General features: G+C 41.6%; 1 protein-coding gene across 1 annotated transcript in view; it reads left to right on the top strand.

The window, feature by feature from the left end:
- Positions 1 to 26,127, top strand: part of GLG1 (golgi glycoprotein 1) — an 84,824-nt gene that overhangs the window by 22,809 nt on the left and 35,888 nt on the right. Inside the window, exons 2-4 of the mRNA XM_062586232.1 lie at positions 15,502 to 15,534; positions 17,866 to 17,952; positions 21,230 to 21,445. Of these exons, the coding sequence (XP_062442216.1) occupies positions 15,502 to 15,534; positions 17,866 to 17,952; positions 21,230 to 21,445 (336 nt within the window). The remainder of the gene's footprint in view (positions 1 to 15,501; positions 15,535 to 17,865; positions 17,953 to 21,229; positions 21,446 to 26,127) is intronic.

Here is a 26,127-nt window from a genome sequence, read left to right as displayed (position 1 = left end):
AGTCTTTTTTTTTTTTTTTTTTTTTAACCTCTGCTTTTTTAGAGAAACACAATAGAGCCAGCACAGGAAAACGTGTACAGTGTGGTGAAGGCTTTGGAACAAAACCTGAGATTTCCTGACATTAAAATATAGTTTGCTATCACTTCTCATCCAGATTGCCCGAACAATTGGCAGCAGCTCTGGCAGAGCAGGATTTTTATTTATGAAACCTACTCTATTGGGAGTCAGCCAAGCTGCCCTGCCAGCCTGGAAGGGTAATTTCCTAGCGAGTTTGGGCCCTTCTTTGTTCTCTTACAGTCAGAGCTGCTGCCAGGACTCAAATGTTAACGTTACAATTGTCCTGTGGAACGTGGGAATTTTTCCTACCTTCTTGCCTCCTGTTAGGCTTTATTTGGGTACGTCTGTCTCATGCCCTAAAAAATTCAGAGGGAGAAGGTCTGTGATAGCTCGGGTTGACCCAAGTTAGTCCTGCCGCTTTCACGTGTTGTTCTTCCCCGCAGCAGCACTGACTCTTGTCTGAGTCTGTTGTGAGCTGCTTCAGCTCAGCAGAAAGCAGAAAACTAGCCAAAAACTCCCCGCAGAAGTTGTAAGTAGAAGGGTTTTGGATAAGTAGATGGTTTGGGGATTTTTGCTGAAATAGTCAACTGATGCAGCTCATAAGAAGCAGAAAAATAGCTGATGAAGTGTTGTAAAACTGCAGCTTGAGTTTTGATAGGCTTCACCTAAACAGCTTTAAGTACACCTAAGATGAACTTAAAACAAAAAGCTTACTTTGTAATGCAGCTACATCCAAAACTCTTACCACTGAGGAAGGTTGCTTGGACACTTACTTGTATTGCCCCTCTGTACATCTTGGTAGTGATTTTTCTGGTGTTTCCCGTTAAACAGGTGTAGCAATGAAATGACGGTGCTTTAACAGTCTGGGAGGCGTGAAGACGATAGACTTGCCTAAATGCAGGTTCTCCGCAGTACAGTTATGCCGCTTTAGTTACCTTGAATACTTCATGCATATCTTAATTTGGAATTAATTGTTTTATGATTTGTTACAGAAATAGGATAAGCTAAAATGGGAGAATTTCTCTTGTGCAGAAGTAGGTTGAACTTTAAGTTATTCCTCAGTATCTTCTCTGCAGACACCAATGTCAAGGCTAGTTTAATAATTCACTAGATTTATACTGGTAGCTATAACATAGCATGTGGCAGATAACCTGAAGTAACCAGGTTAATATTTGTAAGTGGATAATCTATTTCATCAAATTTTTCAGACTTGAGGAAGCCTGAAAACTTTGCTTTTAGAACTCTTGGCTTGTGATTAAGCGAAAATAGTCTGAACGTGACAGTTCTTAACTTGCTTTAAAGCGTTTCTGTTCGTTCTTCTTGTTTCTTGAGGGCAGTGAGGAGGAGCTAATATTTTACTAAACTTTATAGCCTGTCTTGGCCAGAGCAGCAGACTATTTGTGTTGGTACCAAGCACGGAAGCCACTGTGAGCTGCATTTAATACATCTGATAATGACACACCAAGAAAATCTTGCCCTCCTTTGCAAGGCTATGATGTCTCCTCCTTATTGTGCTGCCTGAGTTAAAATGTAGTTTAGAGAAATCTCCCCTCCCATTTGTTGGGGGTGGGAAACCCGAGGATTTCATCTGAATGCTCAGTAATCACTGGAGAAGATTTTGCTGTTGACTTTCTCCATCTACTCTTGTTCTCAGATGTCTCAGGCTCACTGGACTCTCACCCAAAGGATGCTAATGGAGGAATGCTCAGTTCCAGTATGTATTTTGCTGAGGCTAAGTCTTCTCTTAATAAACAAATAAACTCAGTAGCATATGTGTCCTAACAGAGGTGGTATTAGCTGTTACTGTGCCCCGTGTTGCTCCTTTGTGCTCACTTAACAAGGATGCTCTTACTTCTCAGAATGGGTTGCCTAAAAATACCAGACTTGTTCCGGGAGATCTGGCTCTTTAATGCACCTCTGATACGTGGTTTTATCTTTCCTTAAAAGTTGTCACAGGCCAGTCATATCTCCAGCTTCTTCTCCAGTCTGATTGGATGGTAATCTTAAAATGGTAAAAATAAATTGTTGAATAATCTGGTTGATTAAAAAAAAAAAGTTTCGTCCTCCTTTTGTATGGAGGTTGAAAAGCTTCTTTGCCCAGCAATATAAAGTTACTTTCTCACCCTGCACAAAAACAACCCTTCAAGCCTAGTCGAAGAGATGACGGAGGAGAGGGCTAGTTTCTTCTGGTGGCAACGCTGACCTGTGCCTAAAGCATTCGGATCTCGTCTTATTGCTGCAAAAGTTGCAGTTCTCCACTCTGCCATTCTCTTCTTCTCTTAACATTCAGATAAAGTCTGCATGCGAGGGGTTTAAACACCCATGTTGGGCAGAATAATGTTCAGCTGAGAATACCGCTACCGGCTTTTCTCCTGCAAGTCCTCAGAAGTATGTCACTACCTCATTTTTGGACATGCTACCCACCGTGCAGCATGATTAAGAGTAGATTAGACTAAAAACGTTAAGGGGAAAACATGGGGAAAAGTGGTTGATAGAAGCTTCATTCTGCTTCAGTATAGTGAACTTTCTTAAAGCCTGTTCTCAAATGTTGTCAGTTACTAAGGAAAATATGTTTAATCTTGTTGGTGACCGCCTCTGGACTTTTCCATCAATGTACTGGAAGTAATCCTGAAACTAGGTGTTGTCTGTTGTGAAATTTCATGCATTTAAAGACTAGGAGTTTTATTTTGTATATAAAGCTTTTTGTCCCATTTGTTTCTTTGGTTGCAGTTGAGCCTCAGATGGTAGGAAAACATTACTTTATGTAACCATAAATTTGTAATAATGCATAACTGTATACAAACCACCACCATTGCCTAAAGGAGAAAATGTTTTCTATCAAGTGACCGTTGTTACCTGCATGGGAAAAATACTTAAAAATTCTGTTGAAGTCCTGCTTTAGGTATAACTGAAAAACCAAGAGGTGGCAAGAAGTAGGTCTAACGTTGCCTGTGCAGTTGCCTGCCGTGCTGCTGGCCTGCTCTTGATGGTGCAGGTGGCTGGGTCGTTTTAAGGCTATATTTGATTTATGCTGTTTGTCCGTAAATAATTGGGGGGAAGAATGATTAACCGATTCTAGAGCACTTGAATTTTTGATTGAATTCGAGCATTTCGACAGGTGAGAATAGTACAGCAGTGATATTGCTGGTGATAGCTGCTTGCTCCGTACCAATACCCAACGCAATCCTCTGAACCGCAGTAGCAGTGTAGCATGGCAGCGACTAGGCTATTACTGTTTTTTCCTCTGCGTTTCCCTCCCCTATTATTTTAGCTATATAGATATTAGCAGAGAAGCTGGAAGTATGCTCAGTGGCTTTAATTGTGGTTTGTCTTTATTCGTAGCTGTTTAAGTAGGAGTTATGGAAACAGTAATGTGAAGGATTTGCATGCAGCTGTCTGGCTCCTCTGCATAGCAGTAAGACATCTTTTGCTAATGTTTCCTTCCAGAAATCTCTTTAAGCTTACTTCTAGAATCTGCTATCAAATAAATCTTTTTTTTAAAAAAAAAACTGTTCATCTGTGTAAAACTAGTCAGATATATTTTCTTCCTTTGCCCTAAGGGAAACTCTTTCTGATCTGACTGCTTACCATGGGGTTGCTTTAAATCCTCTGAATTATCATTATATTTGGAGTTTTAAAGCAAAATGCTTAGCTAACAGCCCTGTATAGCTATTGAGCTGAACAGTTCAAGCTGCAGAAGCCTAGTGCTCTTTGGAAAGGAGCTCTCAGAAATGTGGAACGCACTAAAAGCTAAGTGTCTGAGCCGGAGGAGACACGTACCTCCGGAGGAAGGTGCTGCAACTCGGAGCCCCCTTCTCCTGGGCGCGAGGCTAAACCAGACCTATCTGACCGCTGGAGGAAGCGCAGAGCTGATAGAAGACAATACGTAAGCAGGTGTTACTGGTCACTATTTTGATCCTTTTTGCTGTCCTCCTGTTCCTTTAGATAAAATATTTTCTCAGACCAAGCTCTGTCAAATGACCTCACGTCTAGGAGAGAAGTCCACGCTAACGTGAGGTCCTGCTTGGCCCTGCTGAAGACGGGGCTTGGTGCAGTGTGTAAAGCCCTCGGCTCAGGGTGACATCTGCACTCTTGAGTTGGATTTCTGCTTTCTGAATAGTGTTGTGGTTATTAAAAGAAGGAAATAAATCAAGGGAAGAAGGTTTTTAAGCAGACTTCTTTAATCAATATGCAGTCTGGCAGGCTGACGGAAGAGCCGTGCTTCAGTACCGTAACGAGGCTTTTGTTTGCGTGCTCTGAAGGCAAGCAGAATTTTTATTTGGTAGTTTGTTAATAAGCCCATGGAAACTTTGTCTTAGCCATGTCTTTAAAAACGTATTCCTGTTGAATTTTTCTGTTGAACAAAATCCAACCGATTTAAACCTGAGTTAAAATAAACATTTGAATTTGCTTTTCTTCCAGTAATTTAAAGAAAACAGTATGATTCACCCAGGTTAAAAAGTTCTCCTGGCACAGTGCAGTGCCACGCTGGTGCTGTGCTTTTGAAGAAATTTAGCCTAAAAAAGAAGACAAAAACCAAATTGCATTTAAAGTAGCTTGTGTTTATATATAATCTCTTAAAACGACTTGTCGACTTGTCGCTTGCATCTGCCTTCTGCCTGTATTCTGTACGCAAGGTTCCTAAATAGCACGAATGCAGAGTGTGCTATGAATCAGCCCTGCCAGTGGGTTGGTGACTCATTTCCTTATTGGTGCAGATGTGTAGAGTAAATGTTTCTGGATAACTCTCTTCACATGATGCGGTTCCCCTGTGAAAAATGAACGGACAGCAATCACTTTTGTTCTGTGTGCACCAATATTCATTTCTTAAGAGAAGCCCAAGAGAAGTACGTCTTTTGAATGGAGTGCTTTCACCTTTTGGCCAGGCAGAAGTGAAGTAATACTCTATTCTTCACTTCAGTACCGGCATTACTGTCTATGTTGGCTTATTTTTTTTTTCTTATATGCTTGATACCTACAGTCTAGGTGTGCTTTACTGAAGTACATTGCTATAGCAAAGATCCTGCTTTAGGGGAAAAAATATATTAGCCAAGCTGTATTGAACGAATCTTCAATTAAACATATATTTATATGTGTGTGTGTGTGTGTGTGTATTGGGTTTTTTTTGTTTAATGTGCTGCTGTTGGGATCGACAGCTGAACCCTCCACCTAGCAGTTCTGCGTGCGTGACGCCCTTTTTCACTGTGCCTGCCCGTCACCTGCCCAGTTGGCGTTCCTTGGTTAGCTATTTAGAACTGGATTTAATGCTACGATGTGTGATCTGTCTGAACGCAAAATCTCTAACAATGTTGTGAATCAGCGGATTTCATCTCGTCTTTCTGGCCTCTTTCTGTTTGTGGCCCTTCGAAAAGGGAACCAGACGCTAGGGAAATCAATTTACCACAACAACTTTTTGTTTCTCCCAGGCAGATTGATTTAAATAAGCAAGGAGCTTAGACTTTTGAATAATTTCAGTCTTGCTTGAATGCTGTAGTAATTTTTTTAAGAGTTTTCTAGTCTGCTTGTATTATTCTGCAGCTAATTTTAGCTTTTATATCTAAAGTTGGGGGGGGGTTTGCTAGCTAGATTGATAGGCACTGTAATTGTTTAAATGCTTGCATTTTAATGTTTGCATCTTAATGTTTCCATCTTTTTTAATATTATTTAAAAATGGCAAGACATCTACTGGATTGCTTCATGCATCAAAGCTGCTCTTGGGTAGAAATGGAAATTTAATTAAAATGCAGAACAGTATTGTTAGAGCTGAAATACTGGACTTAAATACTAGATTAGAAGAGTTGCTTTACATTCAAAACTTCTTAAACTTGAAAGTATATTAATATAGCTTTCTGGTTGTTGTGGCCTTTGAGAGTTGACAAAGGGTGACTTTTATGGTTTAGACATGAAAAAAAAACATTATTTTTTTTCTTATGGGATGCTCAGCTTTGCGATACTGAAGCAAATGCAGTTGTCACTGGGAAGCAATTCTGGCTCCACATGCAGAACAGGCTTACGTTTGTCAAAAGTTGTTCATCAATTCCAAGAGGAAGAAACTAAAGGTTTCAAATGGCAACATGTTAACATGTTCCTGAGCTGTATATTGATGGCTTTAATAAAGAGCAACCCATGGTGAGTCCCTTATGACTTAGCTGTCCTATTGCTACTGCTGCAAGTGTATTTTCACAAGCATCTTCAAATTTGGAGTCTGGTGCCTCTGCCTGGACTCGGTTCTGAAGTTGGCATTTACCAGACTCTGCTCCAGCCTCGGATCTCTGTTCCTTGGAGCTAGTTTCCTGAATGCATTCCCCCTGGATTTATAAGTTATGCTTTCAGTGGTATGACTTAGCTCCTTGTTTTTCAGCGTACGTAGAAAGAGAACTTATGCTTCAGTTCCTCAGCTGCAGGGGCTAGTAGCTACTGCATCACGGCTGCTGCTGGTGAGTCAGGACTGGTTTCTTTTGTCTGTTTACTGTTGCCGTAGTTCATATTTCTGAGAAGAGCTGCAAAACAGGTAGTGGGATTGGTTTAACTGCGAATGTGCCACCAAGGATGCCCCGCTCTGTGGTTTCGAGGTTTGAAACATGTTGTGTGCCTGCTAATCAGCTCTTTATAGCGGTGACAGACAGCAAATCGGTGGATTGTTCCAGCTCAGTACTGCTCTCCGAAATTACCTCCCGAAATGCAGGAGAGCAAAGGGAGCGGAAATGCTTTTGAAACGTATTTCCCAGCAGCTCTTCTAATACGCAAGGAACTCTAAATGGAAGCAGGACATTGTGCGGTTTCTAGGACTGTCTAAAAATAGCGTACAGACCTTTCCTCCGAAGTTCAGCTGGTGATGCTGGGAATCTGGGGAAACCGATCTCATGTTCTCATGCGGGCAGGCACTCGTGTCTGGTTGGAGAAGCCCTATTGAACTGGCAAGGCAGTGTTTAGTTCTCTGGCGGAGAATGTGATGCTGCTTGGAGGTCTTCATCGTGGGCTGGGCTCTAAACCTTAATACGCAGTAATACTTCATGCTTACTTACACTTATTCCCCCCCGGAGAAGTATTCTTGCTTAAAAGGATATAAATTCATTTATATCCTAACTTTTGTCTTTGTGTTGTAACAGGCAGGATGTATGTTTTTTTTTTTTTCGGTTGGGGTTTTTTTGTTTTGTTTTGTTTTTTTGAATAACCTGAAAGTTTACCCTGCTCAGGGGTCCTTCTTTAGCTGCCCGCTACTATGGAAGAAGAAATGAAGGATATGCTGAGGCCCTGCAGATCTTCTGAAGAAAATTCCAATGGTGTGTGGTTCTTTTGTTCTGCTTCTTTCAAATCCGACTGTTGTAAGTGGTTGGAGACTACCTGCACGGAGGCTGTTCCTGCTTTTGGGGCCACTGGCATAGCCAGTGGATTTTCTCGGGAAGGCAGTTGGGTTGACAGCCACAGTCCAAAGGACTTCCAGCTTGCAAGAAACCTCTTAGTACGTCTTCCCCCCTGCTTTGGTGTTGCAAGATTAACAGTTGTAACAAAAGAGATGTTGAATATGGTAAGGGAATTCAGGGAGGCCACGTGGAAAGCTAGAACATTTGCTTTCTTGTAGCAATAAACAACGTGGCCTTGTAGGCTTTACATGTGCAAGAACGTAATGGGGAGAAGATGAGATGAAGAGAACTAGTGTAAACACAGCAAGTACAGCAGGGCTGGACTCTGCTGTCTGAGCAGGACTGTGGTTTGCCATTAGACTTCTACATCTGGAAACGGGCAGAAAAAAAGACTGCTGGAATGGGGCACTAGTGCTGGACACTGCAAGAACTTGCAGACCTATTTATACATTTATGACATCCAGCAATTTATGGAAGTACTGATGCTAAATGTAATCATTCCTTTGCTGCTCTAGTGTGACACATGCTGCTGACTATCCTAGAGGTACCTCAAGGCTTGTTCTGTCTCTAGCCTTAAAGAGTTGAGGGGGAAAGGAAAAAGAGTAGACTGTTACTGGTGTCCTAAAGCGAAGAAATAAGACTACAAAATAAAAATATTATTGCGGTTTGTGGTTAACGCTGAAGCAACTTCTTTGAGGTATTTGATTTTCCTTGCTTCTAGGTAGAATAGCTGGCAGGAGCTAAAATTAGCATAGCTTGCTTCCCACCTGTTTGGATGCTTGTCTTATTTTGGTTCTTAGGTGGAATGCCTGACTATAAATCAGGATTAAAGCACTGCTGTTCTTGCCTCTGAAAGATAGGCATATGAGATGCCTATCTTGTCTTGGTGAGGACAGAAGCTCTGATTGATTAGACGGATGTGCCCTGTTGAAAGGGTGGTGGTGGGGCAGTGCTCCAGAATGTCTTGGGGAGAAGTTTTTGGGAGCAGTCTGTGGCTTTGTGTAGAAAATAAAAGTCATGAGGCCACAGCTGAATAACAAAGATAAAAAAGGATATTGGCTAGTTGTCTGTTTAGAGCATTGTTTGCCATTTATAGGGAATGAAGCGAGAGGCTTTGGGGAGGAAGCATGGTAATGATCAGATACCGTCCAAGCATAGAGGCACTGGGAGGAGAATTGAGGTGTCCATAAATCGTAAGTGTCAGAACTTGATTGCTTTACTTTGCAACATAACACTTAATCACTTGTTTAGGAGTGGGGATAGGAGCAAGCGGAGCAAGTCTCTCTGAAACCTGAATTTGGAAGCGCTGTACTCTGTGCCTTGGGACATATGCTGAATTGTAGCTTAGTATGAACTTTTCTCTTGGCTTCTGCGTAAAGCTAATTTTCTAAGGATTTCTCTAGCTCCAGACTTCATGCATCCAGAATGTTATTGCCTGATAAGCAAAGGAGCATCTTTAAGACAACGTGGCTCCCTTGGGAGTTAGGACCCTCTCGTGCTAACAGCTGTATATTTTGCATAAGACTGAATCTTGCTTATGAACTCTTCATGGCTTTTTGGAGTTTTGTGTAGAGTTAAGCTCAGCCTGGGTTCCTACAGAGGAAGTTCAGTTGAAAAATATGCAGCCTCTGTATTGAGAATGAGAGATGAAGAAGAATTACCAAGAGCTGATGATAACACTTATCTAATAATAAGTGCTTTTTCCTTATCCATCACATTGGAAATACTTGCCTGGGGCTCACTTCTTTCTTAATTACACATTTGTTTGCATCCCCCTGAGAGGTGCTGCAGAGCGCTGGTGAAACCTGTACTGTTGGTTGTGCCTCTTCATTGGAGGACTTACTCTGGGATGTTTCTGGTTTAGATTTAAGATGGGAGAGTCTTCCTGGAAGGTAGTTTCAGAGACAGGTTGTCTCAGTGTAGTTCTGTCTTTGTTTTAGCAGATATATGGACTCGTTAATGCTGAAGGTGGAGATCCTGCTGTGCTTTCTCAATATTGGTGCTGGTCAGACTCCTCTAAGAGCCAATTCTTGCTTAGCTGGCAAAAAAACTGTAAAACAGCATTTTTTCTGCTGAATTGCTGGGGTTTTTGAACTCTTCCCTGAGCCAGAGGAAGAGGAAGGCTGAGCAGAATCCTCCCCGTTATCTGGATCAGATTGGTTTAGCAGTCTTCAACAACTTCACCCTAATCTTCATAGCAGCTCTTGGTCTCTCTCTCTCTCTCTCTCCCCCCCCTTTTTTATGCTAACAATATCCTTGCTTGTGTTTAGATCTTAGGGAAGTTTTTGCTAGTGTCGTAGGATAGCTTTCCAGGGCCAGATGCGGCAACATCCTTGCTTTATCTGGTTCTCTGTGTCAGTGCTATACTTGGTAGCAGAGCTCTGCTGTGGAGGAGTGTCATGGGAAACATTGTATCTGGAAACAGTGCTGCCAGACCCTTGTGGCAAACAAATAATTTCAGTGTCTGTCTTGTTCCACGATGCATTGAAACTGTCTGCAGTGCCTCCAAGAGGATGACGAGAGGGGAGTAAGGGCAGAACAAATAGAAGCATCTGCGATGAGTTTCCTTTGATCATGCTGAGTGCTAGGCGTATTCGGATGCATGGGCTGGTGTTGAAATGAAAAAAAAAAATCCTGTGAAGAGGGCTTAAGTGCTTGAAAGTCCCCTGTGCAAGGGGAGATGGAAGCAACAGGGACAAGAATAGCTTGCGTGAGAGGGCTGCCTGGAGCAGCTGTGGCAGCAGCAAGCCTTAAACAAGTCACCTTGCAGCTTTTCACGGGAATAGCTGGAAGAAAATGGCCTGCTGGTGATAAGGGATCGCAATCAAAGATGGTTTGTTTTATGGGAGGTGAATGGAATCAGTGTGATTGCCTGAATTGCACCATAAAGTGTGGTCACTCTTCATGTATTGGAAATAAAACTTGAGCATTTTCTGTCATTTTACCTCACTGGGTATTTGCAAGAAGAGTGATCACCACCACAGAGAAATGGCATCTAGCTTAAGACTTTGTTCTGTGACAAGCAAATGTGAACCAAGCAAAAAGGGACCAAATAATTGGAATTTTACTGGGCAAGGCTCACTTCATCCTTGGCTTTTTCTTCCTGGCTTTTGAGCCAGACATTTAATATGTCGTGCTGGGATTTTGTTTTAATTTATTAGCTTCTCTTGCTTTGTGACAATCTTCTTCTGAATGAACATACTTGGTTTAGTATGAAGGGACTTAATTAGATGATACCCTTTGTCAGCATAGGTGGAAAAGTCTGTGGAATCTAGAATTCAGGTAAAATAGTGAAAAACCTTCATTGCAGAACTTGGAGTTTGGGGCAGTTTGTTACTTGTTCTGCTTTTGAGGGGGAGAGTGGCTGAATAAATTGCCTTTTTTTTTTTTTTAATATGTATGCAAAGTTCTGTATACATTTGGGAAATGGTTGATAGGTATTTGTATATAACTTGTATTGCAATGTTAGGTGTGCATAAACTAGGAGTGCCTAACCAAGGTGAAAAATAATTATGCAATCAAATGATTTGCAGCACTGCAGACCTTAGCTCTCTGTTTTTAAGTGAAAAACTTATTTCCATGAGGTAACCAAAGTGTACGGACACTAGGAGCTTTGTGCTGGTGCATGAGATTATATATATAGATATATATTTATGGTATTGTGCTTCAAACTTACTCTTCAAAAACATGAGTGATCAAGCGTAGATGATTTTGCTGACACAACAGCATGTGGAGTTTGTTTCTAATGCTGACGGTTCACTGGCATTAGAATATATTTCAAATGCACCTTGGGCAATTTAACTTACATTATTTTCTAAGCATAATTCAATCAGTCTTTTCTCATCTGTGTTGGACTTGAATATTATTGCCAGTTTAACTTTATCACACATGACTCTCAGTACTGCAGGATGTGTGAAAACAGTTTACCACAGCCTTATGCTTGCTGGCACAGCGCTCCAGCAGGTTTGAAGCATGAGGGTTTGTATGCATGGCTTTTTTTTTTCTACTTCTTTTAAAGCCATGCTATTTTTTTTTCCTTGCCTAAAATACTGTATCTGTTCATGTGTGCCCTGCCTATTCCATATCTAGTAGTTAACTTGGGAGGAGGATGGGGTTTGGATCAGGTTTCCTGGACTGTAGCTCCTCTAGATCTCTTTGATCCCAGGCTTGCATCCAGCCTGTATGCTTTTTTGGACATTGTAAGCCTAGATAGCTTGGTACTTGAGGGTCGAATTGCCTGCTTTACTGTGAGGTTTCTCATCCTGGCCGGGTGTATTTGGTGCAAAGGGATCACTGCTGGCTGCAGGAAAGGCATAGCCAAGAAGTCACTTTCCCCTTCATCAGCCTGGTAGATGCTCTAGATCTGCAGGCACCTTGGTAGAGCCTACCGACCTAGAGCTTCTACTATATCTCTGCAAGTAGTATTGATAAATATTTGTTTGAGTGAGAGCAGAGAAATGCAGCACTGAAGAACGGAGCTGCTCTGTTGCACGTGCGCTCTGCTCTGCAGTGTGTTGTCCATGTGACAGTGCAGTAAACTGTGAAACCTCTGCTTGCTGGCTGCACTTGTACCTGCCTTCTCTTTTATTGGAAAGTAGCTGCTTTCATTGGCTTCCTTTCCTAATTGACTGGTTTGATCTCTTTGCAATCTGTTTCTGAATTTAGGAAGAGAGCCTCTTGGGTTCCTTCCATCCACAGCCTGGGGGTGAAGGCACTTGTGCTGTTGACTTCAGTCTTCCATTTGCAAGACACTTGCAGTGAGGAGAGGAAGGTCAGGCAGCTGCTGGTGATTAAACCAACCCTGCAGACAATTCTTTCAAGACCTCAATGTTTCATCCACGGTAGCTGGTTATGTTGCCGCCTTCTCGAAATATGGTGATGTGAATTGTTTTTTAGGACTCGATGAAATGAGAAGACCAGATCAAGCCCATTCTGTACGCAGAGCTGAAAGGCACTCTGCCTCCCAAGCTGTTGGGGTGGCAGTAGCTGCGTCCCTGGTGGTATCTTCACTAGATGTTAATGCCTGATACTGGCTGGCTCATGGTACAGCTATGACTAAATAAATATTGCTGGATACCAGCATGATGATGGTCTGTTTCTGAAGGTAAAACACCGATGCCTTGCTCCTCTTCTAGGCCTGGTAGTAGCTGGCTGATTTGTTTTGTAGTTTTGACCCAGTTTTCTCTCTGCTTCAGTACGGTTTTTAGATGGCTGCTTTTAAAGGCTGTCATGGCTCGTTGTTTCAGTGAGTTGATCTGGATGAAGAAAGCTGCCTTTAAACGCAATGGTGTTATCTCAGTCTTGTGATGATACTGTTTTATGTAAACCTTTGCATTTCTCGTTAAAGTTCACAACCCGTTACGTGCGGTTGAGTTGAGAGGAATGCTTTTCCTGTCCGAGTTGCCTGTCGCTGGTATTTGTCTTTAAACTCTGCTTTTTTCTGGAAGGTAGGAAGCAGTATGCATAGTTTGGAGTATGCCTCTTGGTGTGTGAAGTCTGTGGAGAGCTTTTTAGAGAAATGCGAAGAGATGCAGTATCATATGCCCACCAAAGCTGCTAAGCAGCAAGAGCTGGGAGCCCAGAGGGGTGTGTGATTTCTGTAGAGCCTGTTTCTCATCCTTCAGTTAGGAGATTTTTAGAGGAGTCCTTCTGGATCGCTAGTGAGAACATCCTCGTTTCCATCAGCTTCCTTCCCTAAAATGCCTCAACTGCTGTGAAGTGCCGGCCTCCACTGCTCTCAGCCTCCCCCCTGCCCTAAGGATCTCGGAGCATCTGTGTTTCTCAAGCTAACTGCACGGGAATGACACGAAGCAGCTTTTCTTGCACCTCAGATTTTTGTGATAGTGATTTGAAGCTGACCTTTTTTTTTGTGACTTAGTACGCAGGTTTTTGAGCTGTTCAGAAACTGCTCGCAAGTTCTCCTGAGTGAACATGGTGGATGGAGGACCACAGAAAATCCCCTTAGAAAGGGATTGCTTGTCGGGGTTGCCCTGGGGAGGCTTGCTTTGTACTCCCCTTCCTCAAAATCAGTCCTTCAGTATATGAGACATGATAATTAAGTTTTACTTCACATAAATTGGGAGGATCAGGTCCAGAGTGGCCCCTGTACCTGTGTCTCCTACTCTTCTCTTGCAATGGTGAGAGAAAGGAGTGCAGTTAGGAGCTAGCAGGTGGTCATCTTGTTCCACATTTACAGGGTTATCGGCTCGATTTTGTGCTTTTGTGCCTTTAGTACTGCACGCAGTCAGTTTAGTCTTCAAAGATCAGATTACTTCCCTTCTTGTTCCCAGAAGAACAAGACTTGATTTTTTTGCAGAACTGAGATTTACTGCAGAGTAAAGGGAAGACTGGTATTTTAATGTTGTGTATTTCAGTAAAAGTTTATTTAGGTTTCCAACGTTAGTGAGAACTGGTCTGTTATCTTCTTGGGTTCATCTTTGCATAGGAAGTGAGCATAATCCTTGGCAGGTTTGAAGCAAAGGTCATGGGGCTGGAGGATGCAGAAGTAACTCAAGTGACCGAGAAGCGTTTTGGGAAAGCACTCTCTGGCTCTTAAAAGTTCTCTGGCTTGCCAGACATGTTCGATCAGCCTTGTCCACTGCAGGAGAAGGACAGTGCCAGCCTGTATCCTTTTACAAAGAAGCTGTCCTCGCCTGAATGATGGAGACAGCAACTTCAAGCGAGAGCATTCTGACTCACTGCTGTTTGAAATTAGCTCGGCAGGAGACTTCCAGCGGTTGCTGAACGATTAGGATGGGTGCAGAAAATCCAGGAAAAAACACCTTGTAAGTGATGTGTGTTGGCCTTAGAGGGATGCATCTTTGGATACCCTCTCCTCTTCGCTCTGAGTTTTGAGCATCAGTTCTGCAGTCTGAGAATAGCGAGGAGGCTTCTATTAGCTTTTAAAAAAGGTAATTTTGACATTATCAGGGCTCTGGGAGATACTGTTTTAGATGGCAGCAGCCTGAGCAAGCTGTAATTACTGATGTTGATCCCTCAGGTAGTGTTTGTTACTTGTGTTCTAACTGGAGAGGTAATTTCTGCCACTTCTGTTATACGAAACAAAAGTGCTTTAGTTAATAATGGCTGTAATTAAGGGCTTGGAAGCCTCTACTCTGCTCCCTCTTTCTCCCCCATAAACTTCCGTTTGCTTACTCCGAAGCAGCAGTAGTGTGGGTGTTGCATTAACTGTGTTGTGCAGCAGGCAAACCCTCAGACTGAAAAACTCCTTGGGATGCAGGCTGTGTGCTTGCTCTCTGAAAGTTACTAAATGCTAGTTCCCTCCTGTCGAATCAAGTCTTAATTCTTTTTTTCTTGTTTGGATTAGATGGGCAGGTGATGGCATCCTGTGTTTGTACCGTTTTGCAACGGAGAGGAGTTGGGGCTTTGTGTAAGCTTAGAAGGGCTCTCCGCTGCGGGAGAGCAGCTCCGGCTGTAAGGAGGAAAAGACGATTTGCAGTCAAAGCCGTTTCCCAAAGTGGCTCCCTTGAGAGTGGGTGTTTTCTCTCGAACACGTTAATGAGCGTCGACTGTGCACTTGTACTTGTCACTTGGTTTGTCGTGAGGACATAGCAGTATCCTAGCTACTGCATTTTGGATTTTTAAAGTAATCTTGAAATGATGTGCGAATGTTGGATGTTATGAGTATCTCGGTGTAAATCTCGGGTCAATCTCTCAGATATATGGATGAAACTTTTTTTTTAAAAAAAAAAAAAAAGCTCTTCTACTGCATCTTTGTTTTCCCACAGATGCTTTTTGCCTTCTTATTTCAGGCTGTTGGGCTAAACAAAAGCGCATCTGTTATGTCTTTATGTTGTCTACATAAATGCAGCTCCTGTGCAATTTGCAGGCTGTAGAGTGAGACAATGTTGTGTCTGAAGTGTCTGCTGTTTCTATCTTTTTGGTACCTAGATATCATCGCTCTTATTAAGCAGTTCAAATTTCCTATTGCTTATGTCAAATTGTTTCTTAAGATGAAAAAGAGTTGACAACGTATTAGTTTGTACAAGTTGATATTATTCTGTATGTTAAGCACATCGTGTCAGCAGTGAACTGACGCTTCTTTTTTTCTTTTTTTCAGCCAGATAATGAAATCTCTTCAGACTGCAATCATGTAAGTATTGCTTTGCTTTATTCAGTCTCTACTGATTGCATGTGCGCCTTGCTTGCCTTATCAATTCGAGACATTTTGCATAGAGTTTGCAGAAGGAATCGGTACATGTTTAATTCTGGACAGCCCTACGGTGGAGGATAACCAACAAGATGACTCCTGTAACCCAGTATAGCCAATACAGCTGTATTGGAGACTGCAGAATGGAGTGTAGCAAAGTACCACGTATAAACATCTCGGCTATCAGAGAAGATAGCAGATGTCTTTCCTATTTTAGGGGTGGAGGGTGGTTCCCGTGAGTTACTGGGAGCAGTGCTGTGTGCTCTTTTTTGGGGAAAGATGTGAGCAATACTGAATTTAAATGCTCTTTAATTTCAGCTGTTGAAGATCAAGCCTTCTGTATTGCTTTCACAGCTGCTAAATTCTTAGGCTCCCTTGGAAAATGCTGGAGATGGTGGTATTTCGAGGCAGTTTGAGCCACTTGACTAGTTTTAGAACAAATTTCCTCCTATCACCTTATTAAACGGCGAGCAAACTGCTGGCCAGTTTTCAGACTATCAAGCTGACACGCAAAATTCTGAGATCTACTAGAAAAAGTGATCAAAGCTGCAACTGGTATTAGATTTCTTCTGTCTTCTCTCATTGGCATTCCAGTAGAGCGCCCCACATCAGGATCCTTAATTGTTTGCTTAGCCCTGGACATGAACAGGCAAGTGCACACCTCAGTGACAGGCTTAGTTTCAGATGTTTGAACAGCTATATTTTGGTTTATTGTAGGAAGATAAATTCCCAGAATAAAACCTAGCCATGCTGTACAACCAGTAATTTCCAACGGTGTTTATAAATTAACCTTTAGCACTGTGCAGCCTGATTTTGTGGTAGTCATAATTCTCTGTTGCTACGCAGGGCTGGATAAGGTGAAGGGCACATGATGATTTCAGGTTTTATTTTGTTTCACATGGGTTTTATTTTGATTTTACATTTTCGTACTAAATCTTCCCTTTTTTTAAAAAAGGGTGAGGGAAAAGCATCTGACATATAACCCATCAGTTATGTCAACAGAAATTACCTGAATAAGGAAGAAAGTGAGAATTTTAGGAATCAAAATTGGACCTTTCTTCTGGTGGATTAAATGGCAGCTTCTTTGCCACAAGGCAGATGTTGGGCCACGTGGATTAAAGAAGCCATTCATGAACAGGGAGCATGGGTAAAGTCTTAGCTTCCCAGGCAGATGATGATGGAGAATGATTGAAAGCTAGATCAGAGAAAAGGTAATTCCGCATCCAAACAAAAATTTCTTTGCCTTTTTTTCACAGTCTTTGGTAGTCTGGGAAATTTCTCCTGGGAAAACGTAGCCTACATTTTGTGTACAATTCAAATTTCGTGGTAAAAGTGTGAGCAAACTATTTACCATTTTGATACTAATTTGATTTTTTTCATAAAGGTTAATTAGGTTTTGAAATTTAACTACTCTACCTTTAAGTTCCTTTAAAATGTTTAACATAAATTCCTAAAGGAGAAAACACATGCTAATAAGAGGTTCTCTTGAGCAAAATCTCACCTGTTAATTTGCTGAGACTTAGCTATCTTGTCTTGTTTTTTACTTCAGTGTCTCAGGAGGAAATCTGGGACGTGTATAAGCACGTAGAATGTAACTTGGCCAAAATTAGATGCATTAGATCGTTGTACAAGAATTAGACTTCCAGATGAGCTAATCCCTGGCTTTTAGAAGAACAGTCGTCTGAGGTGTTTTGTAGTCTAACATCTAGTGTATTGTGCTCAGCAAGATGGAGAGCGTGTAAGTTTAAAGCATGTCTGTGTCTAGTCACAGCCCTTCAAAGAAGGAAGTGAATAAGGAACCACTTGTATGGTCTGCTTGCTTTTATGATAAATTTGCTAGGTTTTCAATATAACACCTGCTCATGTCGAGGATATCCATTTTTTTTGTTAGATCGTGTGTTGTGCAAATAAACCGTAACACAGGATGCTGTGGTGGGCTAAAGAGATTGCTAAATCCGTAGCAGGTAGCAAATTAGGGCTTTCACTGTTTTATCCTTTCAGTTATGGAATTGTCTTTATTAAATATATTTTCTTCAAATGGATCAGCTCATGACCTTAAGGAGAGCTTTAGCAATCTGAATTTCTTAAAGATAAGCAAATTATTGTGGAAATAGTTGTTGTCAAGGAGATTTTGCTTTGCATTGATTATTACACTATAGAAAGATGATGCAGATTTTGAAATAACTGGTGTTTCGTTCTTTTCTGCAACAAAATATATGTTCTTACTCAATGGCAATCTCTTAAACCTTCTTTCTACAAATAATCTCTCTCCAGCTCTTATGGAACTACAAGCTGAACTTGACTACAGATCCGAAGTTCGAATCCGTGGCCAGAGAAGTGTGCAAGTCCACTATTGCTGAGGTGAGCTGGAGGAAAGGAATGACTGCTTTGCGGCATTGGGGGGTTTTCCGTTTCTTTTAGAATCTCTGTGTGATGATGAGTGAGAATAACATCTTGGGGCTTGGGGAAGCTGTAGCCTTAGAGGTCAGATTCCTGGGCTTACCTGCTTCATCCAGTCTTCCAAAAAAGTGTAAGTCTAATTTTGATACCTTTTTTATCTATCAGAAAGGATAGACTCATAGACATAAATAATGAATCAACATGCTTTTTAATTCCGAGTTCAAAGTAAGTTACTCCAGGGACTCTGTACTGGGTATTTAAAGTAGGTTTCTTTGGAGGAGAATTGGTTGCATGAATGGCAGACCTTCTCTGCAGCCCGTTTGCATCGGCAGTTTGTTTTCCGTAGGCCCAGCTTTCAGTAGTGCAGACTTGCTTGTCACGCCAGCCTATTAGGCATGGGCGATGTGGCAGTGCTCAGAGTAGATTTAAGATGAGTAGTTTCTCCAAGGCCCCAAATGCTCAGAATCACCTACATAGTTCTCTTTTCATTACCGTGTTTTCAGTTAATTCTGAGAGGAGCACACGAAGCCATCTGGCTCAAAAGGTTTGGGAAATAGTAGTGTAGGTGAGAAGTACTCAATAGCTTGTTCCTTCTACCCTGCTTAGGCTCATGCTTCCACTTCTTTTAGTAGCATTTGAGTTGCAGGTAACGGTGACATTAGTGAGAAAACCGTAAGTTAGAAAGCTAGAAGATTAAACAGTGGCAGGAAGGCAGCTCACATTCAAGGATTATACTGCGTTTGGAGTTCAGTAGCTCCCAAATGAAAGCGCTGCCAAATCTATTGAATCTCACTTTTTGCAGTCAAAGAAAGACAAATATTTTCTGTTTGCAACTTTGTTTTATGTTATGGAGCTGCTGCAGAATTTACAGCTAGACATTCTTGAAAATGCTCTCTTAAGAGTGTGTTTAGTTACCATTTTTGTACAATGACAGTCTAGTACTGTTGTAAATGTTGTGCACCAAATCTTGGATATGGTCTCTAAATGTAGTGGGAAAAGCACAATGTTTTAGCTGTACATTAATCTCCAGTATTTCTTTCATAAAATTCGACTGAGAGTGATTTTGCCATTTGGTGAGTAGTTAGATAAGTAACAGTAATCGTATGTGCTTGATCAGTTGATTAATAACTGATAAATGCTGAGGCAAGTGCATAAAGCATTTCACTGAATAGTTTTTAGTAGAAATGCCTTAAAATCTTTAAGAACTATCATGCAGAGTACTTGCCTATTAACACTTTTATTTAGTTCAAGCTAACAGGTAGCTGTTTCCCTGTTGTGTGTTTTTTAGAACAAAGTACAGCTAGAAGAATAAGGTCTAGTGATAGTCACCTGTGAATTAGTGACTATTGAGATAGTCATTTGGGCACTTTCTGTCCTTATTATTATGAGCTAAATACCAATTTAATGTGAAGGTCAACGTTTTTCTCAGCTGTTACACCTTTATAACTTCTGGCTGTAATTTTAATCCAGAATTATAGTTGGTTACCAGATAATGGTGGTTGCTGTAGAAGTGGCCAGCCAATAGCACATGTGATTGCTTGATCTTTTACACGGTTCAGTGACTTGGCCGCAGAGGATCTGGATTTGTTTCCAGTGCCAGGCTCTTCTGAACACAGCGGGTTGCCTTTGTGTGCTGGTTTGGCTCGTGGTGCTTCATCTGAGAGTAGGGCCAAACCAAAGACGTAGTTTTTCTCGGAGGAAGCTTGCTCAACTCCCTCCCTTTCACCCTGCAGTGAATCGCGTATGTTTTTGCCTAAAATAAAAGATGCACTTTATACCTTCTCTGTAATAGTAAAATCAACCTTTAGCTATGTTTTTCTAATATGGATTATTTAGAAAGTAGTCTACCATGCTACATCTGCCTTCAAGTCAAGTTTTTTAAATGTTGCATGTTTTACTTGATAAATGGAAAGCAACGGCTTCATAAACTGAGGCAGAAAGATTTATTTTAGTCACCTAGTGTGACCTGTATTCATTCTTGTTTGAATTAGAGCATCTCTTTCTAGCAACATCTTCCCTTCCAGTGTAAAGATTCCCACTTGGTATTGGAGAAACTGAAAAAATGACTCAGTGTGTGCTCTTAGTGTTTTCCCTGTTTGGTGTCTGAAGAAGCTTGGCTTACTGATTGTTGCTGGTCTCCTCCTAGTTTGACAAGTCCTTTAGTATCTGTATAGGAATAAAAACAATGTAATCGATTCAACCCACGCATCTCTTGCTGGAGTTACTGGACTCCAGTCTCTTAAAGTACTTTTTATGCTGCTTCATTCTTACGACTTCATTTTTTTCAGCACATCCCTCTAATCAGGGACACCGGAACTGGGCAAGTGTTTCAACACAGCATCTTCCCAGGTGTCCAAAGAGGCAGCGTAATCTTGAAGCTCCTTGGAGCACGGAGCAGGGCATCGCGGTACTGCTCCTGATCTCACGATTCCTCTGGGAGTGTCCTTAATGGATAAGCAACCGTGTTTTTCCACTTCTTTGGAAAGACACTATGAAAACAGCCTGTGCCCTTTACTTCTAAAGGTGACATTTTGACCTTACTGTCTGCTTTCCTGAGCACTGCAGACTGTGATTTCTACTGGGGACCTGTCTGATCATGTATACTACTCTCCCAGTCTCTGCCCAGTTTTCAGCTTTTATTAGCAATGACTTTTTTTTCAGACCGCTGGGTAATATGGTTTAGTATCAACAATCAGCTCCTGTAAGAGCTTGACAAAAACAAACCTGATGAAGATTTTCCTTTAAAGCAATGTTTTCAACTTCTAGACAGTTATAAAAACAGTTCAATAAATATTATATTGACTTTTGAATCAATCTCACTTCTAGCCAAAATATAACACTACAAGGTCAAATGTTAATGGGGGCCCAAGTATGATATAGTAATGCTACAATAATATGCTCAGTTTTCTAAATAAAGACTGTCAGAGTAGCATTTTTTTCTACAAATGCACTTGATTGCGGGGATTCAGTGCGATTGTTATGAAAGATGATTATTGAGCCAGAAAACTGATAATCTTCAAGGTCATTGCATTTACTTTGGATATTGGCACAAATTAAGTATTTCTCATTTCTGAAATATTCAAGTATTCTGACTTGCTGAAAATTAACCTTAGGCCTAGAGGGTTTTTTTTTGACAACAGTTCTTGAAACTGTAGGTGCAAGTTTCTATGCCCGAGGAGTTTTTAAGATGTTTAAAATCATTTGCAGCCACTATATTATTTTTTTTTTCTTTGAACAGATCAAAGAGTGTGCAGATGAACCGGTTGGTAAAGGTTTCTTGGTGTCTTGTTTGGTGGATCACAGAGGAAACATCACTGAATACCAGTGCCATCAGTACATCACTAAAATGACAGCCATTATCTTCAGCGATTATCGGTTGATTTGTGGCTTCATGGATGACTGCAAGGCTGATATCAATCTCCTGAAGTGTGGCAGCATTCGACCTGGAGAAAAGGTATCCAGAGAACATGTAGATTGTCAATAGGCTTGTAAAAGTGATTCAGTTAAGTTTACGCAAGTCCTGCAACACTATATTATAGTGGTCTTACTTGCAACTGTGAAAATCCATGAATACTTAAGCTGCATACAAAGGGTGATGTCCTTATTCCCTATAGTTCGTTTTTAATAAGGTGTGTTTATTGCTTTGAGGAACTGCTGTTTGTAGAGAGATGACCTTCATTTGTCTGTCTTTTCCTCACCGCACCACAGGTAATCTGATAGGTAGTTGTCCTTTTGGTTAAACTTGCTTAGGCTTGACTTGATACGGCGAATCCAAACAGCAACTTTAAGTGACCCATTGCTAGACTTATTTCCATGGGTTGTGTCTGAGGCAGAAGGTTATTGAGGTAGTGCAGCCTGTGCTAACCCATTCTGCTTTCTCAGTCTATAGATGATGGAATGGATCAAGACTCTGTTTTTCTCCTTTCTCTTCCCCCTGCCCACCCAAAAAGAAAATGATTGGAGAACACTTAATCTCTAATGTCAGATTTTAGTAGGTCTGACTCATTAATACTCTACTGGTTTTAATGAATAAATCAGTGTCCTTTTGCCCTATAAGAGTTAAATGGAGGCCTGTTGATATTGACTGTACTACTCTTGTAATTCTTCACTCTAATATTTATATAGTTTCACGTACCAGTTTGACTGTTCCTGTGTTTGTATTCATTAGCCCTCATTAAATCTTCCAGCTTCTGCTGCAGCCCGTGGCATTAGGAAGCCTCACTGGACAATCTGTATGCATTACAGATGCTTTATTTTGGTGACTGTGCAGGAAATGCAAAGAAATTTTGTGGTAACTGGAAGCGGGGTCATTTTCAAGGCACTGTCTTCCCCCCCCCCCACTTCAGTGTAGCTAATGCAGGCAGCAGTTATGTGCTGCTGCATGAATGAGTGACTTGTTTTATGGTAAGATTTTATGCTTAGGGATAAAGTTAAAATTAGACTATAAACTTTTTACAATGTTTTTTAATTATAGCTCTTACATTTTTAAGAATTAGGTTCTTAAATCAGCTGTCAATGAGAAGGTGAAAAGCTTTAATAAAAAATATACCAGTTTTTTAGATAACAGGAATTGGACGGATAGCTGTAATTGTTAGAGATTTTGCTAGTTTGTCACTGCTGTAAGCAAATCCATCTGTAGCATGCTAATTTGAAGTGCAAGTATACGCTAGAAGGCTTAGCTGAACAACAGAAAACTTGAAAACAGGTACTTGTCAAGAATAAAAGTAAGTGTAGAAGTGGGAGGAATTTGCAAGCACTGCAGTTTGTCTGGTAGCAGCTGAGTAATTTGTTTTCTCTAGAAAATAAAGGTTCTCTTCTAGGCTAAAGGATCTCTTGGACTGAGACACTGGTTTCAATAACCAGTATGGAATCGTAAGTATACTACAGGTAATCCGCGTGTCAGGTTTTGCATGTTATCTGTGGCTTGACTAAAATACTTGTGGTAGCACGGGAGGAACCTAGCTGAGGAAGACTACAGTAGTATGGATTTCACGAGTGTAAACTAAATCTCTTGGAGTAGAAGTAAAGCCAATAGCAACCTGCTCGCGTGCGTTAGTTTGACTTTGAAACCCGCGTGCAGACTGGTGTCCCTCTTTCTGGTCTGGGTAAGTACTTCTGCTGGTTAATGCAGTAGCAGGTAGCAGTAGGTCATTCTGAGAGTATAAAAATGATAAATGAGTGTAGAGGGTGATGATGGGGAAGTTGGTGTCAGCAGAATTTTGTTCTTTCAGAAATGGGGATACAAAGCTTTACGTGTGTCTATACGGCAGTATTGGAATTCAGATGTAGAAAAATCCAGGACTGCTGTTGTCTGCGGTCCTGATTTTAGCTTTATTTTGTGTGCCTTTTGGTATCAGCTACCTGTGCAGTGGTGTGGCAGTTCCCTTCTGTACCACTTTTGTTCTTTTTGGTGCCCTGGATGCAAGTTGGTATTTGATGAATTAAAGCTGTGTGTGGGTTCCCTGCTTAGCTGACTGCTGATACTAAGATGTGCGAGGAGTAAAGCTGGAGACTGAAGAAAAAAAGGGTGGCCTGGGTGGCTAAGGTAGTCGTAAGGCATCTGGGAGAAATGAGTGCAAACTATGGGGCAGCGATGCAAGACAGTAATGAACCTTTATGGGAGTTTGTGCACTTTCCTCACTTTCTAGCAGTCAGCCCAGAATATTTTGCCTTGGTTTGTAAAAGCATGAGTCTGTGGTGTGGTATCTTTTGTTACGTTGTCATTTTTGGCACTTAGAGCCATTGAAGTATTTTATACTGCTATCGGAACAGCTCTAAGTGGCTACACAAGCATTTCTTTTGTTGATGCTCTGTTCTATCTCGTTGCTACTTGAAAAAAATCTCAGCTACTCGTTTAGGTTTTGCCTCCGTACCGTAGCTTCTGAGAGCTGCCGGTAGAGAAAGTCAGTCGTCCTTGAGCGCAACTAAATATAACTGAACGCTTGGAGGAAGACAGGGAAAGAGATTCTTCCAATGTTTATGGAGATAAGCAGTGCTAGACCACTAGCTCCATCCATCAGTAGCCATCAGGCTATTAGTAGATATTTCCTCTGATTAACTGGGTTAAGCTCGTTTTTTAATGTAAAAGGTGCTACAGTAGGTATATTCTGGAATTACATTGCTTCCTCAAGCCCCTATGCTAGCTAATGATTTCCTGTAATTCCTATTTTTGTTTTAGCTTTCTAATTCCTTACTGAATACTGTTCCTGGTGTTTCTGGTATGATATTTCCTATGTTTTCTCTTCCATGTTTCTTGTTGGCTTTCTGTTCTGTACAGTGAAGCACAACTTAGAAGTGCTTCAGACTGTACGCTTGTAAACGTAAGAAAGGAGGAAGATACCTCGTTTGCAAGCTTTAAGTATATTTTGTAACACGTTTGCTTTTTTGGGGCTAAAGGAGAAATACGTAAGAGTCGCTTCTGTTACCCTTCCAGTTGCCTGTTGTGCTTCATAGTGCATTTGCTCTCCTGGTATTTAAACCTTGCTTTGTTCTCATGCCTTAGGAATCTAATATGAAGTTGAGATTAGTGATTGCAAGTGAGCTTTCCTTGACCTGCCTCCCAGAATGAGCTTGTTGCTTTCCTGATACGGCTAAGGTTGCGTCAACTTACTGGGCGGTGTGTAGAGGCGCTGGCACTAGCTTGGGTTTAGCCATGCTGCCTGAGCTGGAATTGATTTATTTGCCACATTAAGAGAGACATGAGCTTAAATTGCACGTTTGTCTTAGCGCTTTCCCAGATAACAGTATTTTCCAGATTCCTAAAACTGACACATTAGGAGAGCGTTTTTTCACTTGTTTTTTCTCCCAGTGCTTTGACGATGGTTGGCCTCACTCTTCCCCTAGTTTCGTACAAGCTCCGGACGCAGAGGGGAAGCAAGTCGAAACTGGAAGTGTGATACCATTTCGTTCAGTCTGTTTACTTAGTGTAGTGTTATAGCGGTGTACTATCAACTAAAGTACTGAGAGTTATCTAAGAGCGATCCCTGTAATCTGGGCCTCCAAATTAGCCCCGTGAAGTGCCAAAGTGAAACTTGAGATACAGCCACTAGGTAAGAGGCTGCTGGTTTCTATAGCCTGGCTGCTCTGCTTCCAGCAAGTCAGCGCTGGCTGCTCAGTGCAAGATGCTCGTTGATAAAAACAGGTTATGTTTTACCCTCCTGGGTGCTGCGGCTTTGTCCTCTGGCTCTTATCTGTTCGCTTCCCGAGTTTATCTGTGTAACTCCACAACAGCAGCAGTAGTGAGCTCAGGGCATGACAAGTTTCAGACAGAATAGAGTCTTTCTGGGGGTCTTTAGAAAATTGCAAACAAGAATTGCAAAGCCTGAACTGTATTAAAAAAAAAAAAAAAAAAAAAGGTGGGAGATCCCTGGACTAGGGGTCTCTCTATCTAGTGTGTTTACATTTTCAGACCAAGTTCTTTATTTAAGAATTGTAGTGATGGTGAGATGACAATTCAGAGAGGCTTGTGTGGGGTTTTTTTTTTTTTTTTTTTTTTTGGCTGGAGTCTTCTGTATTTCAGAATGGCTTACTAGAGACCTGAAGCCTAGACTCTTATCAGTCCCTCACAGCAGATTTTTGAAGCCTTGACCTGTGAAAACAACTTAGAGATGGAAGTATTGAATGTTATGTAGGTTTTCTGGCAGCGGGGTGCTAAAGAAAAGCAAAGCTCATTAGGGCTCACCTGGTGCAGGAGCTGCAGCAGGCATTTACTCCTCGTTAGGCAGCGGGGAGCCGGCGCTGGAGCGGGACCGCGAGGGCTCGCGGTGCAAAACCAGCCTCCTCGGCTTTGGTGCGCCCGAATCGGAGCCGGCCCTGGCGGGACCGCTGGCAAGCGAAATGCAGGTGGGAGAGTGTGTGCATTTCCAAAGAAATGCAGTCATTGCAAATGTATGTCGGAGCTGCTGTGCCACCCTTTAGGATCGCTCTGTCAAAATTCTCATTACCAACTGCTGCAAAGACAGTTACATGCAGCCGTACGCCCATGTTTGCTTTCCCCTCCGGTCCGCAATAACAGAGCGTACAATCTTAAATACAGTATATGCTAACCACTAATTAAAGCCTTGTAAAATTAAGAGCAGTTATAATGTACTTCAGTATGGCAGTGAGCACGCATCCTGATGTGGATTTTCATACACC

This window comes from Rhea pennata, chromosome 13, assembly GCF_028389875.1.
Source record: "Rhea pennata isolate bPtePen1 chromosome 13, bPtePen1.pri, whole genome shotgun sequence".
NCBI lineage: Eukaryota > Metazoa > Chordata > Aves > Rheiformes > Rheidae > Rhea > Rhea pennata.
Note: the sequence above shows the minus strand (reverse complement) of the source record. Positions and strands in the feature narration are given on the sequence as shown.